This window comes from Lathyrus oleraceus, chromosome 5 (assembly GCF_024323335.1).
Source record: "Lathyrus oleraceus cultivar Zhongwan6 chromosome 5, CAAS_Psat_ZW6_1.0, whole genome shotgun sequence".
NCBI lineage: Eukaryota > Viridiplantae > Streptophyta > Magnoliopsida > Fabales > Fabaceae > Lathyrus > Lathyrus oleraceus.
In genome coordinates, this window is record NC_066583.1 from 475,091,882 (window position 1) to 475,107,101 (window position 15,220).

A 15,220-nucleotide genomic window follows, 5' to 3' on the forward strand; every position below is an offset into this window, starting at 1 on the left:
AAATTATGTAAATACACGTGCCCGCAAAAGCCCGTGAAAAAAACGGGGCGGGGCGGGGCGGACACATTTGAGGGTGAGGGCCTAAATCCTTGGCCCGCCCCGCACAAAAGTGCGGGCAAAACGGGCATGCCCCGCGGGTTGAGCCCGTTTTGCCACCCCTAGAAAAAACCTTAAAGTGTTTCCTTCGTTGTTGAAGATGGATGAATGAGATGCACTTATGGAGGCGTGTTAAAGCTCTGATGAATGACGGAAGTAACAGGAATGTCAAAGGAAAACTCGAAACTGCAAATCATGTTTCTCGCACTGAAGGCAAGCAAAAAGATAAAGTGAAAGAAGAGGTGAATTCATGGAAGATGGAAAAATGTACCGGACAATTTTATGGAAGAGGGAAAGATATACCGGGTAATAGGTTGGACTCAAAAATTTGAAAAATTGAATGTCCGGATGTTCATAGCGCCGCGTGATAGGATGGTACATTGTAATTGGGCAGGAACCAATGTATTAGTGACTTTAATTTATATCCTTTTGTAAGTGTACTTTATATCTTTAATGAAGGGTGTATTAAGTAGTTTCATAGTTGATTTTAGGTTATCATTTCTTAAAATCGTGTAAATATTCTTGACCAAAAAAAAAACTCTTTTCTCCTCTCATCACCGTTGAATCCCTCAACACTAGAAACTTCCACTCACCGTTCAAAAAGTTAGGGTTTTACCAAAGGGGTTTAGAGGCGTTGCTCGCAACCATAAACCCCCAATCATCTTCTCCAAATGGTTCGCTCCAATGGCGTCAAGCTTCTTCGATCTCTTTCACCTAAACTCCTCCTCAACGCAGACAAATCCGTACACAATCTCTCTCTTACGCTGATTGATTTATCACCTTTTCCCGTGTACTGCAATTGAATGATTTCGGTGTTTATGTTTTTTTGTTGTTGGTGAATTTCAGTTATATGGAGTTTTGCAACGGGGTTACAGGACATTGAATTCAGGATTTGGCAATTCTTCCAAAGTTATTGGAAGTTATCATCCCAATGGTATGTGTTATGAAAAGGACTGAACATCTGTTGAGGATATGTCATTTTTTTTCTCTTCCTGCCTAGATGACTTAACTGTCATTGAAGGTGGCGGTAGCGGGAATAATATTATCGGTATCAGCACCCGTCAAAACCGTTTTGTCGCGGGGACTGTTTTTTAGAACCTTAGTGGTGTAATTCTAGTTTGCATTTGAATGTTGAATTGAGACTTTTCTTTCACTTTATAAAAGATAAATTAGATTGATGTTTTGGACTTTTCTGCTATTGCTTTTGCTAATCTTTTCGTATCTTATACATATTGCAGTTGGAAATGGTGTTAATTTGAAGAACTGGGTGCTATTGGGAGCAGCCAATACTTATTTGGGAGCATCTAGATCCATTCATGGTTCAGGTATAGATAAAATCTGATATTAAATTATGTGTTTTGTTTAATTCACAGTTATGTTATGTAGGACTTGTATTGTGTATTATTGTGGCATCATCAGTTTTCAATATTTTTATCATTCTACAAATATATGTATCAGTGTACGAGTATATGTTTATTGTACATGACATGTCACTGACTTTTTTTTATCACCTTTACTTTTTTCAGCACCATTGGCAAGAGATTTTTACGATGTTCTTGGAGTTAATAAGAATGCAAGTTCTTCTGAAATAAAGAAAGCATACTATGGGGTAGGTTTTACTTAAGTAGTGTCAATATACATCTATTTTACTATGGGGTAGGTTCTACTTAACTAGTGTCAATATACATCTATTTTCTTGTCGAACATTTTTTAGGGGCACCCAACATACTTATTTAGGTAAAACTTTGCAATTTCTTATACATTTCCTTGTTAAAACTTTGCGAATAGGTTTTTGTTTTCGTTTGTCTTACTTTTGTTATTTACCAAGTCATTGTTTACCAATAATAGTTTGAATTGCATGAGAGAATTTTTTTATCATGTTGCTCTCATAATGTTGAAAAAAGCTTTTAATTTGCATTCAAATTCTGCACTTGATACAATTTCTTCTTAGCCAGAATATATTGCAGCTGCATTACATTTTTCTTCTTTCTTTCTTTCTTTCTTCACATATGGTCTTCAAATACCAAACATATATTTGACAAGCATGAGTTATTTGCACGAAATGATTCTTTATTTTTTCCTTCTAATTATCAGTCTCACTTTATGTTCTTCAGCTTGCAAAAAAGCTCCATCCTGACACAAACAAAGATGATCCTGAAGCTGAAAAGAAATTTCAAGAAGTTTCATTGGCATATGAGGTGTACCCTTGTTCTGGATGCTATTTAATTGTATACTTTAAATCATTGTATGATTTGTGAACCAAATTTCGGTCTATTGACCTTCCCAATGTAATTGCATTGTAGGTTTTGAAGGATGAGGTCAAGCGTCAACAGTATGACCAGGTTTCATTTCGTTCCAAAATTTTTCTCTTTGGCTCCTCTGTTGAATGTTTTATCTTGTTTCTATATTGAGATGAATAGTAGGATAAGTAATTGATTTTATGCACAAGAGACTGTAATTTGTAGATTAATAGTAATGGCTCAGAACATAGTTGAATAAAAAAAATGAAAGGACATAAGTTGAGTACATTTGTTGTTATGGAGATTGGGGAACTGAACCTAAAATTAACAGAGATATTTCAGAGGAAAATGTAGCAAAGGGGTTGGGGAAGAATGGTACATTTATTGAGTCTTGTTATTATTATCTTATATCTTATTTAGTTATGTGCATCTGTTTCATTTGATTTAGTTTGACATGGATATGTAGGTTGGCCATGATGCTTTTGTAAACCAAGAAAGCAATGGTTTTGGAGACGGTGGGGCTGGTGGCTTTAATCCCTTTGAGCAGATATTCCGTGATCATGTAATGACTTGCCATTCTTTTCGTTTATTTATTTATTAATCATATTTTAGTAGATCTCTCTTTCCTCTTTGTTAGGTCAGTTTCCATTGTAGTATATATTTGATCAAGATTTGTTTAATAGCAATATTAAGTAGTCATTCTAGTTCAATGTTTTATTAATGCTTTACAAACTTTAACGATCCAACTGCATCAGTAACTAGTTCATTCTTAAGGCGGAAGGCAGAATGATCAATTTAGTTATAACAAAGTTGTGTAAATATGCATGCTTAAGAATCAATTGTACAGACATATATTTTTCTGTTAAAAATCATGTTACTATGTACTATGGGTTTTTATTGCATTTTTTCTTTTCATCGTAGTAGAAATTTTTAATTTAGTCATCTCAATTAATTTTCTGGAGTTATATATTCCATTGAAGACTAATATGCATTTTACTTATCTGTTTATTCTCTAAATGGTGATCAGGATTTTGTCAAGAACTTCTTTCATCAGAACATTGGCGGACAGGATGTTAAGGTTCTTTTCTTTGATGGAAACTGTAAAACAATGGAGAAAATATCAATGTATTATTGAATTGAAATGGGAATAAGGGTCTGTTACAGCAAAGGAAACCAGAGCCAAAGCTCCTACCAGCGGGGATTTCCCCCTTATTAAACTAGAAACAACCTGAATGGCCCCTCAAGTACCACCCACCCTCCTAATCATGAGCTCTTCTCACTCACTAACAGAATACTAGTGGAATCTTTTGCCGCGTCACTAACTTGCTTCATTATCCCTATCTATCCCTATTTTCTTTCCACTCGAGTAAATCTTCCAATCAGAAGACCTTTTTGGGTTCTGGCTCAATTCAACCTGCTCCACAGGCCCATGTTCCCTATCACCGCCTCCCCCTACAGCAACAGCCTTGTCCTTAAGGCCGAGAGAAGGAAATTGACTTCTGAGTTTCACCTCATCCACCCATGTGGTATCTTTAACAGCTCTGTTTTTCCACTTCACCAGCCACTGTTTGATGTTATGTCCTGCGGTTCTTCATTGACTTCAAGCTCCACTTTCAGACCTTCTGAGAGAGTGGCTTCAGCTGAGTAATTCCCAATTGCCTTCTCTAATTGTGAATCAAGAGAGTGGCTTCAGCTGAGTAATTCCCAATTGCCTTCTCTAATTGTGAATCATGAAATACATGGTGGACTCTTGCTCATCATGTAACTTCAATTCATATGACAGTGCTTTAATTGTTCAAATGATAGGAAATTGCCCAAAATACCGTGGTGCTAGCCTCTGATTGATCCTCCTAGATACCATCTGATGTCTGTGTTGCCTCAGTTGAAGGAACACACATTCCCCCCCTTCAAAAATCACATCCCTACTTGTCTTAACTGCATACCTCTTCATTTGTTCCTAGGCCTTGGCAAGATGATATTTGAGCTGTCTGAGAACCTCATCCCTGTCAACCAGCTCCGTTGCCACAACCTCCATCCACGTCTCTCCTTGTTCAAACGATAGGAAATTGCCCATACCGTGGTGCTAGCCTCTGATTGATCCTCCTAGATACCATCTGATGTCTATCTTGCCTCAGTTGAAGGAACACACATTCCCCCCCTTCAAAAATCACACCCCTACTTTTCTTAACTGCATACCTCTTCATTCGTTCCTAGGCCTTGGCAAGATGATACTTGAGCTGTCTGAGAACCTCATCCCTGTCAACCAGCTCTGTTGCCACAACCTTCATCCACGTCTCTCCTTGCGGGAGTCGAATTAAAACCGGTGGTTGGTGCCTGTAGACACATGGAAGGTGGTGTTATACCTAAGTTTAGCCGAAAACATTGAATAGGACCAGTTTCTGGGTTGTTTTTAGGAAAAACAACACAAGTAGGCTTCCATACACCGGTTTGCAACTTCTGTTTGTCCATTGGTCTCCCAGTGATAAGAGCTCATTTTTAGTACTGTCCCTTACAGTGTTATTGAATATCGACCATAGAGGATATCAGTGGCAGTTTTTGGGCTCACCACGATGGACAATATCGTCCGATATGGTGGGTTTTTCTGCCCTAATCCGCTATGACGGCACCACCAAGCTGCCGGTATGGGGGGAAACAAAACAATTCCTTCTAATATGAGCCGATAAACAGAAGGTCTTCATCATTTTGCCTTCATCGCTTACAATGGATTGAGGCACACCATGTGTTAACTATTTCTTGGTGAAGACAATGAAGTGGCTCAAGCTAAAACCAGGGTGTGATGTGGGATCCTGTTGCGAATCAACCATAACAAGTTGATGTGGATAATTTTGAACCTCCTGTTTCACCTGCTATTCTTGCTACCAAACTGGGTATGAAGCTACTCTTCAACCCCTTTTCAAACACTCTGGACAGCTTGTTCTTTGGACCTGGTTTATATTCGACTTCAAAATGGTAGTCCAACAGCTTGGGTATCCAGTTTTGCTGGTTAGTAGGTCTGAATACACTACAATATTCCTCCCTAATAGAGGTGCAATACGACCTCCAGTACTAAGCGACCAACACTAAGGCCATTCGTTCTTTCTCATAGGCTGATTCACTCAAATTATTTTTTGACAGAGCATTACTGAAATATGTTATGGGCCTCCATTTTTGCATCAACATGGCCCCTGCTTCCTTTATGTAGGCGTCACACTCTTTCAAACGATTGGAAAACTCTGGTTAAGTTAAAATAGGAGAGTTCACCATGATTTGTTTCGACTCAAAGACTTTGAGAGCTTCAGGACCCCAATGGAAGCCTTCCTTTTTTTGTCAATTCCGTCAACGACTTGGCAATTTTCCAAAACCAGACAATGAATTTTCTGTAATATCTTGTTAAGCCCAAACATCACTTCATTCCTTTGACGTTGTGAGAGATTGGCCAATCTTCAGTGCTGCTGATTTTTATCGGGTCCACTACCATTCCATGTAGTTCATCCAACATTTCCCTACCATCGGGATAAGATACTTATCTGGTACAGTCATCTTGTTTTTGTTCAATTCCCAACAATCCCTTCACATTCTCCACGAGGCATTTTTCTTCTTTACAAGAATAACCAGGCTTGTAAAAGCACTCAAACTATGTCTAGTGATTCCCTGATTCAGCATATTCTGCATCTGTCTTTCAATTTCATCCTTTTGATGACAGGGATAATAGTATGGCCTAACATCATTAACTAGTCTGACATCCTTATGCAATTCAGTTGAGTGAGCTCTGTTTCATTGCGACGGAAATTACTCAAACTCCGTCATGCATTCATCCACACTCCCCGAATGATGGAAATCCTTAAGCTTTGTGAATGGATTATCGGTTTTTCTGCCATTGTATCTCATTCAAAGCTTGTTTCAACTTCACCATGTCACTCATTCTCCATCTCAGGCAGGATTTTGAATCAAGGTATGGTCGCACCCTCCATGCTCGGATTTGCCAATGTGATCTTCAATTCTTCCGACAATCCTTGCACCTCAAAGTACGTTTGAGTTGTGTGTTAATCCATCTAAGTGGATTGTCGCCTGCAAACAATGGTAACTCAACCTTCTTCACTGCCATGTTGTACTCAGAACTCGAGTCCTGTGTATTATGAGGAACACACTCATGGCTTAGATGATTCTTCAGAATGGCGAACTCTGTCACCAACAATTGATGAATCTCCTCCGAGGATTGTTTCAGCGGCTCCTTGTAAGCATCCACTTAATCTGCCATTTTAAGTGGCATGAACAGTTTGGGAAAACACTAGCTCTCTCTCTTTGGATCCGACATGTTAGACTAATGATGGAAACAGTAAAACAATAGAGTGTATGAATGTATTATTGAAATGGGAATAAGGGTATGTTACAGCAAAACCAGAGCCAAAGCTCCTACCAAAGAGGAGTTTTCTCCTAATAAACTAACAACACAACCTGAATGACCCCTCACGCACCACTCACCCACCTACTAATCATGAGCTCATCCCACTCACTACTAGCATACCAGTGGAGCCTTTTGCCGCATCACTAACTAAATTCATTTCTCCCTTCTGTCCTTATTTTTTTTCAACCTGGTAAACCTTCCAAATGACAGGCCTTTTCGTATTCTGGCCCAAGTAAACCTGATCCACATGCCCATGTTCCCTATCATTATATTTTATTTGTACTTGGACATCTTTAACTATGTTAAGGATTGATTTGAAGCGATACATCTAAATCTATTTTTCAGACTTTTGTTGAACTTTCCTTTATGGAGGCTGTCCGAGGATGCACCAAAACCATTACATTTCAAACAGATATGCTTTGTAACACTTGTGGTATGCTCATATCTTAATTAACATCTATATGCTATGAATTTAGGTGTCACTCCTATATTTAGTTCAGTTTGTAAGGACTATGCACCTTGAAAATCACAAATTGTCTCTTTTGCTGAAATATTGTAGGTGGGAGCGGGGTTCCTCCTGGTACAAGACCTGAAACCTGTAAACGCTGTAAAGGATCAGGAGTGGTGAGTATTGTCTGTCTCAATTAAAATTTACAATGTTTATATTTATGTTTGTTTCCATTTATTGGTTTTTGTTAATTTGATGACTATGTTTTCCAGACATCTGTACAAGCTGGCATATTTAAGATGGAGACTACATGTGGTACATGTAAGGGAACCGGCAAAATTGTATCGGTATGGTGCACAAGTCGATTGTTTTCAGATAAATTCTATCATTTTTTAATTTATTGTTTCTGATATCTGGATTTTTTTAGTATTCATGTAACATGCATATTGTTGATCATTTTTTCTTCTTAATTGGAAGTGATCCATCATTAGAGCTTTTTGCTACTGAAGATGTGCCACTGTCAAGTCTGTTTTAGTTTATGAATTTAGGGATACCAAATGTATCCCAGACATGGTGTTGCAGTACAGACTTTTTGTTGATGATAGTCTTGGAGAGTCCGGAGATGAGTTTGTCTAGAATTTTGAGATATGGTGAAAAGTTTGTAAACACATTGTTTCAATCAATATAGAAACACTTGTTTCAATCAATATAGAAGTATAATAGAGTATGTAATTCAACTTAGCAAGAACAAACAAATTCTAAGCAAGGTGAAAATTGGAGCACATACGATACAAGAAATCACATGTTCTTTTTGTTTACCTAATCTAAGAGCTATTTTACTCGTCAAAAAAGTATCTTAGATCCATAATGCTGAATGCCAGTGATAGAGGTATTTCAACTATAGGATTCAAGGAAAGTTGATGCTTTGGAGGAATGTTTTAATGGTAGTATGTGACAGCAAAAATGGAAAATATCACTCAAGCATTTAAGAAATTTATATTGCACAATTGCAAGACTTGCAATGTTGCATGGAACTGAATGTTGGAAGGTAAAAAGACAATAAGAGAACTTTGCTATCACAGGGATGAGAATGTAATGAATGATGATAATGATTGATGAGTGGCTACGCAAGACAAAATAGGATTGCAAATATAACCATTAAAGAAAAAATTGGGGTAGCAATCATTGTTGATAAGATGCTTAAATCTCCTCTTACATGGTTGTTTAGATATGAATAGTTAGTAACTATAGTAGCACTGATAATAACATCACACTAGATGTAGGGCAGTCCGATAGTTTGAGGTAGAGGGAGAACAAGAAAAACTATATAGCAAAGCTCTCTATTTTTTCTGATTCTAAGGTGTCTCCTTATTCAAGGGGGGTATGTCAGTCTTCCTCTTATAGTAATAAAAAAATGGCAATATTAATCTGTGCAGTTCATTGTTTTGAATAATAAATCAAGGATCAATGAAAGATGGAAGGGATCATTAGTCTATCTTTTTGAATGCAATCCACATTGGACGGAACCACCTATTTTTAGACCTTATATGTGACATGAATGTATGACTTGATCGATCCATGTAACTGACTTCACATAGACTTGGTGGTGGTTGTAGCTTGTTTTCCCTCTTGCATTAATTTCTGTAAATATTAATTAATCATAATCATAATAATAGATAATGCTAGGCTCAATTTGAAGCATATTGATATAGCTATGCCTGGTTTTTCATACCAATAGCTAATACTGGGTACAAATAGTATTAAATGTTTTTTTTTTGTTTGTGAACAGAGTTTCTGCAAGTCATGCAGGGGTGCAAAGGTTAACAAAGGAACAAAGTCAGTCAAATTGGATATTATGGCCGGTAACCATTTTTTAGAATTTTGTGGTGCATTGTTATTATGTGAATCATGTTCATATGGCTTATAATGAGAACATTGTCTCATTGACCAATTTCTCTGGGGATTATGCTCACTGGTCTCAGTCTCTATTTACTGAAGTTGATAATGATTTACTACCTCTTTTTTATTATGTCACTTTGGATAAAAGTTTTGTACCAAATTGGAAGTCGTTTTACAATACCAGAGAATCATTCATGCTACTTTTCCTACTATACCCTTAAATATTAATGGCTCTCTTCTTTCAATTCTTTAAATTTGTCTTTCTTATACTATTACTGAAGGATAATTTTGTTAAATCCTTCGTAATTTCTCTCTTTCATACAACAATAATGACATTTTTTAATGTGTGAAAATGTCAAAACGACTTATAATAAAAAACTGAGTATCATTTTGGCACTTCTTACCTACTACTGTGAGGCAATGTGCCATCTCTTTTAATATATTTAAATACTTCAAAAAAATTATATGTACCTGATAGTCAATTTTTTTGTTCAAACAAGACAGAAAGATTATAATAGATACTCCACTAACCATAAGATTCTGCTTTTCAGACTGAGATTTGTTCGGTATAAACAAGGAAGAGGCCACACACTCTCTGTTTTTCCATTATATATTAATACTAATAGTAGGATTAATTAGAAAGCCGAAAAGAGCTAGCAAATGGGCAATTCCTAGTATATTGTGCTCGGCAATTCAGAATTCTAATTTTTGAATAATTTGAAGTGACAGTGACTTTCTTTCTGATGATAAATTTGGCTCTATCAATTATGGTGCTAAAACAGACACTTATTAATATTTTCCTTTTCATATTGGGCATGCATTGTGTTCAATTAGGAGTCATGACTTTTGGACAAAAGTTCACAGATGTACATATTTGCATTTATATTTACATTTGCATTTACCTTTACATTTATTTATACATTTGAAGGGATTGACAACAACGAAACCATTAAGGTTTACAGAAGTGGTGGTGCAGATCCTGATGGAAATCACCCTGGTGATCTTTATGTTACTATAAAGGTAAAAACATTAATCTCTTTGTAGCTTTGAGGTCATTTTCCCTTTTCTTTGTATCTCCTCACAAGCCCAATTATTTCTCGTCCTTTTCTTTCTTACAGGTCCGGGAAGATCCTGTCTTCCGTAGAGATGGATCTGATATTCATGTAGATACTGTTTTAAGTATCACTCAGGTAATGTACCTTAATGAAGAAAAATCTCGATTCTTTAGCTTATGCCTAGTTAAATTTCTTTTCAACTTTATTTTTTCTCTGTTGGGGTCCTTGAATGTGACACCATTGAGTTACCTAATGCTTAGCCGTTGAGGTGTTTCCCTGGGCTATGTATGGAGATTTCAGTAATAACGGAATATCATTGGAATTGAAAGGGATGATGGGGGCAAAGAAATGAGGATGGGATGAGAAATGGTCACCTCTGTTTTTGTGCTAGCAACTAGATAAAAGGAAAAAACACTTTTTAGGAATCATAAAAATTTATTCATTTTTGGGGTTGGTTTACTTAAGTCCTTATTATACCCCAAGTCAATTTAAGGTACCAAATCGAAGAATTGAATGGTGTTACGTGGCTACCTTCACTACTTTTCCCTTTAACAATTCCACAACATATGATTAACTAGGGTCTCATTTGGACTTCAGGATTTAAATCTTGTGACAATAGAACTGGTGAAATCGAAGTAGTTCTGCCAGTTATAAATCTTCACATAAAATTGGTGAATTTGAGAGTTTGGTAGCTTGGAGTTTCTTGATTGGCTTGGAGTCTTTGGACATATAATAGGATTTGGAGGCATTTATCAATTTTTCTGCTTGTGGTATATTTATTTGTGTTTATTAATTTTGGACTGGCAGTGTTTGATACTGGATGCTCTATCTTCATACATATTCTGGATCTCAAACATGTCTTCAGTTGTCAGTTGTCTGTGTGCTTTATGGTAGTACTGAACACCACTTAAAAACAACCTATAAACCAGATATTTTTTTATTTCGTTTTTCAGGCAATTTTGGGTGGAACCATTCAGGTCCCAACTCTTACCGGTGATGTTGTTCTTAAGGTTCGTATTGTTATTGCAGCATTAATTTTATGACATTTTGGTTTTAGTAACTGATGAAAGTTTGGATGGCTGGCTCTGTTTGGCAGGTGCGTCCTGGAACACAACATGGTCAGAAGGTGGTTCTGAAAAAGAAAGGTGAGCAAGTTTATAATGTTTATGGTTAATATGGGAAACATTTTAAAGAAAGCATTGTGTGAAAATACACCTAAAAAATTCCATGAATCTGTTTCATGGATTTTTAATGGAGCTTAGTTTGAGATCATCTTTTTATTCTCATTAACTCGATTGTCTTCCTCTTAACAGGGATCAAGACAAAAAATTCTTATACATTAGGGGATCAATACGTTCACTTTAACGTCAACATCCCAATGTGAGTGTTAAATTTGATGCCATTATCCAATTTGTTTTATGAACTACACTAACACAACTAGAAAGACAGTATTTTTGGAATGGTTAAAGCCCTTTCCAACAGAAACGAACTTGTTGAAAATTATTTCTGGTGGAAGAGCGCCTAGAAATGAGCTCCAATGAAAATGACCAACATAAAGCTTTCTGTAGGTATTCAAATTAAAGAAATCGTTGTAATTTCATACTGCTTTGTCATTGGTACAAAAGGTCTTCTCGGCACCCTATTTAATGTTGTGTTTTGATGGATATAGGCCATTTGGAAACAGAAAATGATTTTCTCCGGCCTTGTCTGTCAGGAAATGGATTCTCAAGTTTCTGATAGAAACTTGTACCAAACAACCAAAGAAACTTAATAGAAATTACATTGAATTCCCCAGTTTGAGAGGTCCATCTTGTTTCTGAAAGCTTGGTATCCGGTCGACCGACTAATCCAAGGGAACTATTTCCACCGTCCACTTGCGAAGGCCCATTTAAAGCCAGAGCAAAGCTTTGTATGTACCGGCTCAACACAGGAATTGTTAACACCTAGCGGGATTCGAACATGAGACTTTGAGAGGAATACACTCACAGGACCCAAGCCTTCACCATCAAGGCAACCCCCGGGGTTTAAAGTCTTGGTCCATCTAACCTACTGTTTCCTCATATTATTCACACTCCCTTTATCAGAAGATTTAAAACAATAAGTGCTAATAGAAGTAATTGTATGACAGAATAGAACGACCACATTCAGTCTTGGTTCCTAGTAATTCTTTAGGTCTAACAGTTTCATTCACATGTATAGAAAGAAGTGCCTGTCGAAACACGTGAAATGGGGTTGGGGCCATCAGTTCAAATGCGTAGGAAATAGTTGTTTTTCTTATAGTACTAATATGTATGATACTTCTGTATTATGGATATTATTTATAGTTGTTTTTCTTGTAGTGCTAATATGTCTTCTGTATGATGGATATTTAAATGTCTGTTTCTGTAATGTTCTGCAGAAACCTGACAGATAGACAGCGTGAATTGATTGAAGAGTTTCAGAAGGAAGAGCAAGATGAATCATCTGATAAAGGGAAAGCTGCGTCGGCTTCTGGTTGAAAACATTTAGTATCAAATTTTGCTTAATTGGGCAGAAAGCTGTCTGCAATTGAAGTTTTGTAGAAGTATTAATTATTATTTTTTATTTTCCTTTTTGCCCCTCTCATTATATGTAATATATCTCGTCATAAGGGATGATCACAAATTCTCAATTCATTTTCAAGGTTTTAGTAGACAGTCCCTTCATGCACTTCTAGACTGCAGTATCTATGTATATATGTTCCTTAACATAAAGAGGGGCAAGTCATGAATTGTCATTCTTTTTCCTTTTATCATAAATAGAGGAACCTTGATATTATTGAGGGCATGGGCAAGCTAGTTGATTATTTTTGCATCAATATAAAAAAAAATAGATATTTATATTTTTATATGTGGAGTAAAAACTTTGATAGCTGTGAACCTTGGTTACGTTGTGAAGAACATAAAGATTTGAAGAAGAATGATTATAAAGCTCTTTTTATAATCCATCAATGTGTTGATCCAAACAACTTTGAGAAAGTTGGTGATGTAGACTCAACAAAGGAAGCACGACACATCTTGGAGAAATCATTTGAAAGTGTTGAAAATGTGAGGTTACAAACTCACAAAAGAACTTATGAATTGTATCAGATGGAAGAAAGTGAAAGCATCGTTGATTTTTTCATTAGGGTAACAAGACTGGTGAATCAAATCAATATGTGTGGAAAAGTGTTGACATCAAGATCAATAGTTACAAAGATATTGAGGTTATTGACTCCAAAATTCGACCGTGTAGTAGTAGCCATAGAAGAATCAAAGGATTTGTCAAGCATGACAAAAGAAGAGCGGGCTTCAAGGGACGCTTGAATATCATAAATAAAGAATGACTGAAAGATCTGCAAGCAAGACAAAGAGTAATGTAGTTCTACAAGCACATTCAACAAAAGAAAAGAAAGACAAAGGAGGATGGAATGGTAACAAAGGTAAAGGAAGTTATAACAATTCGACTGCTAGAGGAAACCAAGAAAAAGGTAGTTCATCAAATCAGAGACAATATTCAAACCAAAGAATAAAAAAGGTGATGCTAGAGGTAGAGGAAGAGGCGATGGAAGAAAATTTGACAAAATTTATATTCAGTGTTATAATTGTCAAAAGTATGGGCATTATGCAAGTCAATGTCGATGAGGCAAGAAAGACAATCAAGAAGTGATATAAGACTCGCAAAATACGAAGAAGAAGAGATGTTACTGATGGTTATAACGAAAGATGAAGAAGGATTCAAGGACTAATGGTACTTAGACTTAGGCTGCTCAACACACATGTCTGGAAGAAAAGATTGGTTTGTCAACATAAGTCCCTCGATGAAGAACAAGGTGAAATTCACAAATGACATTACCCTGGCTGCTGAAGGTATTGGTGATGTCCTGGTCATGAAGAAATATGACAAAAGGTCCGTAATTTCTAGTGTACTGTACATATCAGACATGAAAAGTAATTTGCTCAGCATAAGGAAACCGATCGAGAAAAATTACAAAGTGTTGTCAAAGATAAGATGATGAGAGTTCTTAACTCAAGTGGTAGATTAATCTTGAAGGCATCCATGTCTCATAACAGAACTTTCAAGATTGAAATTAAGATGATAGAGCACAATGTAGTTCTATGTGCTTAATACATTTAGAGGGATCACCCTAATAAGATTATTTTGATGCTTGTCTGAACGCTTTCATCTTTGATTTACTTTTGATTATTGAGTCTCCTTCATGATTGCACATCTCTGAATCAAGTTTAAAAAGATTTATTTTTAGCATACATAACCCAGTGGTTAGGTTTGAATTTAATCATGATGGTTTTAATCAATTGTATGACTCAGTGTAATAGGAGCCATATATGATATTGATTCAAATTAGGTGGAATAAAAAATATCAAACTCTATTTAAAATTTGATATTTTAGGTGTTTGATTCGAATCAAGTACAAATCTTGATTCAAACATTTTGGACAGAGGCAAATCATAAATCTTTGAAACAATTTGATTCGAATCATATTTTACACATGATCTAATCATTAAACTTAGGGTCACATCTGCCTCAATTGATTCAAATCACACTTTACATATGATTCTAATCATGCCATTTTTTTTCCACATTTTCTCAGTTGACTCAGCTTGTTTGATTCAAATCAAATTTAACACATGATTCGAATCACTGGGTCTTTGATTCGAATCACACTTTCCTCTTGATTCAGATCAACTAAAAAATGGGTGAAAACTCTGTTTTTCTTTTATTCCACTTCACTTGCTCATTTGATTCAAATCATGAAATGCTCTTGATTCGAATCTAAATGACGCTTAATCTCAAGCACATATAAAACCTTTTTTTACTTCATAATTTCTCATGTAATGAATCATAGTGAGTATCATAATCAACATTGTGATTCAGTGAAAAATCAATTTCATCTGTTTTGAAAGTTCAAAGTTCTTGCAACAAAATTCTTGCATCTTCAACTTCAACTCAATTCAGATCTTGATAACAAGAGATTTGTAATTGATTTAAGGAGGCACGTTCTTGAAACTAATCGTTATTGAAGATTTGGTGGAGATTTACAGGTTGTTTGCAAGATTGA

General features: G+C 36.1%; 1 protein-coding gene across 1 annotated transcript; it reads left to right on the forward strand.

Moving 5' to 3' along the window:
• Positions 1–590: 590 nt before the first annotated feature.
• On the forward strand, positions 591–12,948 carry LOC127085534 (chaperone protein dnaJ GFA2, mitochondrial). Its single transcript, XM_051026052.1, has 18 exons — positions 591–839; positions 943–1,030; positions 1,335–1,421; positions 1,623–1,705; positions 2,211–2,294; positions 2,400–2,438; positions 2,803–2,898; positions 3,364–3,414; positions 7,087–7,174; positions 7,301–7,365; positions 7,462–7,536; positions 8,979–9,051; positions 10,017–10,108; positions 10,207–10,278; positions 11,097–11,153; positions 11,240–11,288; positions 11,457–11,523; positions 12,542–12,948. Exons 1-18 carry the CDS (start codon positions 768–770, stop codon positions 12,639–12,641), a joined length of 1,338 nt encoding a protein of 445 aa, XP_050882009.1. The 5' UTR covers positions 591–767; the 3' UTR covers positions 12,642–12,948.
• The last annotated feature ends 2,272 nt before the right edge of the window (positions 12,949–15,220 follow it).

What these genes read in the sequence shown, in the direction of transcription:
- LOC127085534 (XM_051026052.1), top strand. Translation starts at nt 768, where the DNA reads ATGGTTCGCTCCAATGGCGTCAAGCTTCTTCGATCTCTTTCACCTAAA. An exon ending in AAGTTTCATTGGCATATGAG is followed by an intron (nt 2,295 to 2,399) that starts GTGTACCCTTGT and finishes ATTGCATTGTAG; the next exon opens with GTTTTGAAGGATGAGGTCAA. An exon ending in GCTGTAAAGGATCAGGAGTG is followed by an intron (nt 7,366 to 7,461) that starts GTGAGTATTGTC and finishes TATGTTTTCCAG; the next exon opens with ACATCTGTACAAGCTGGCAT.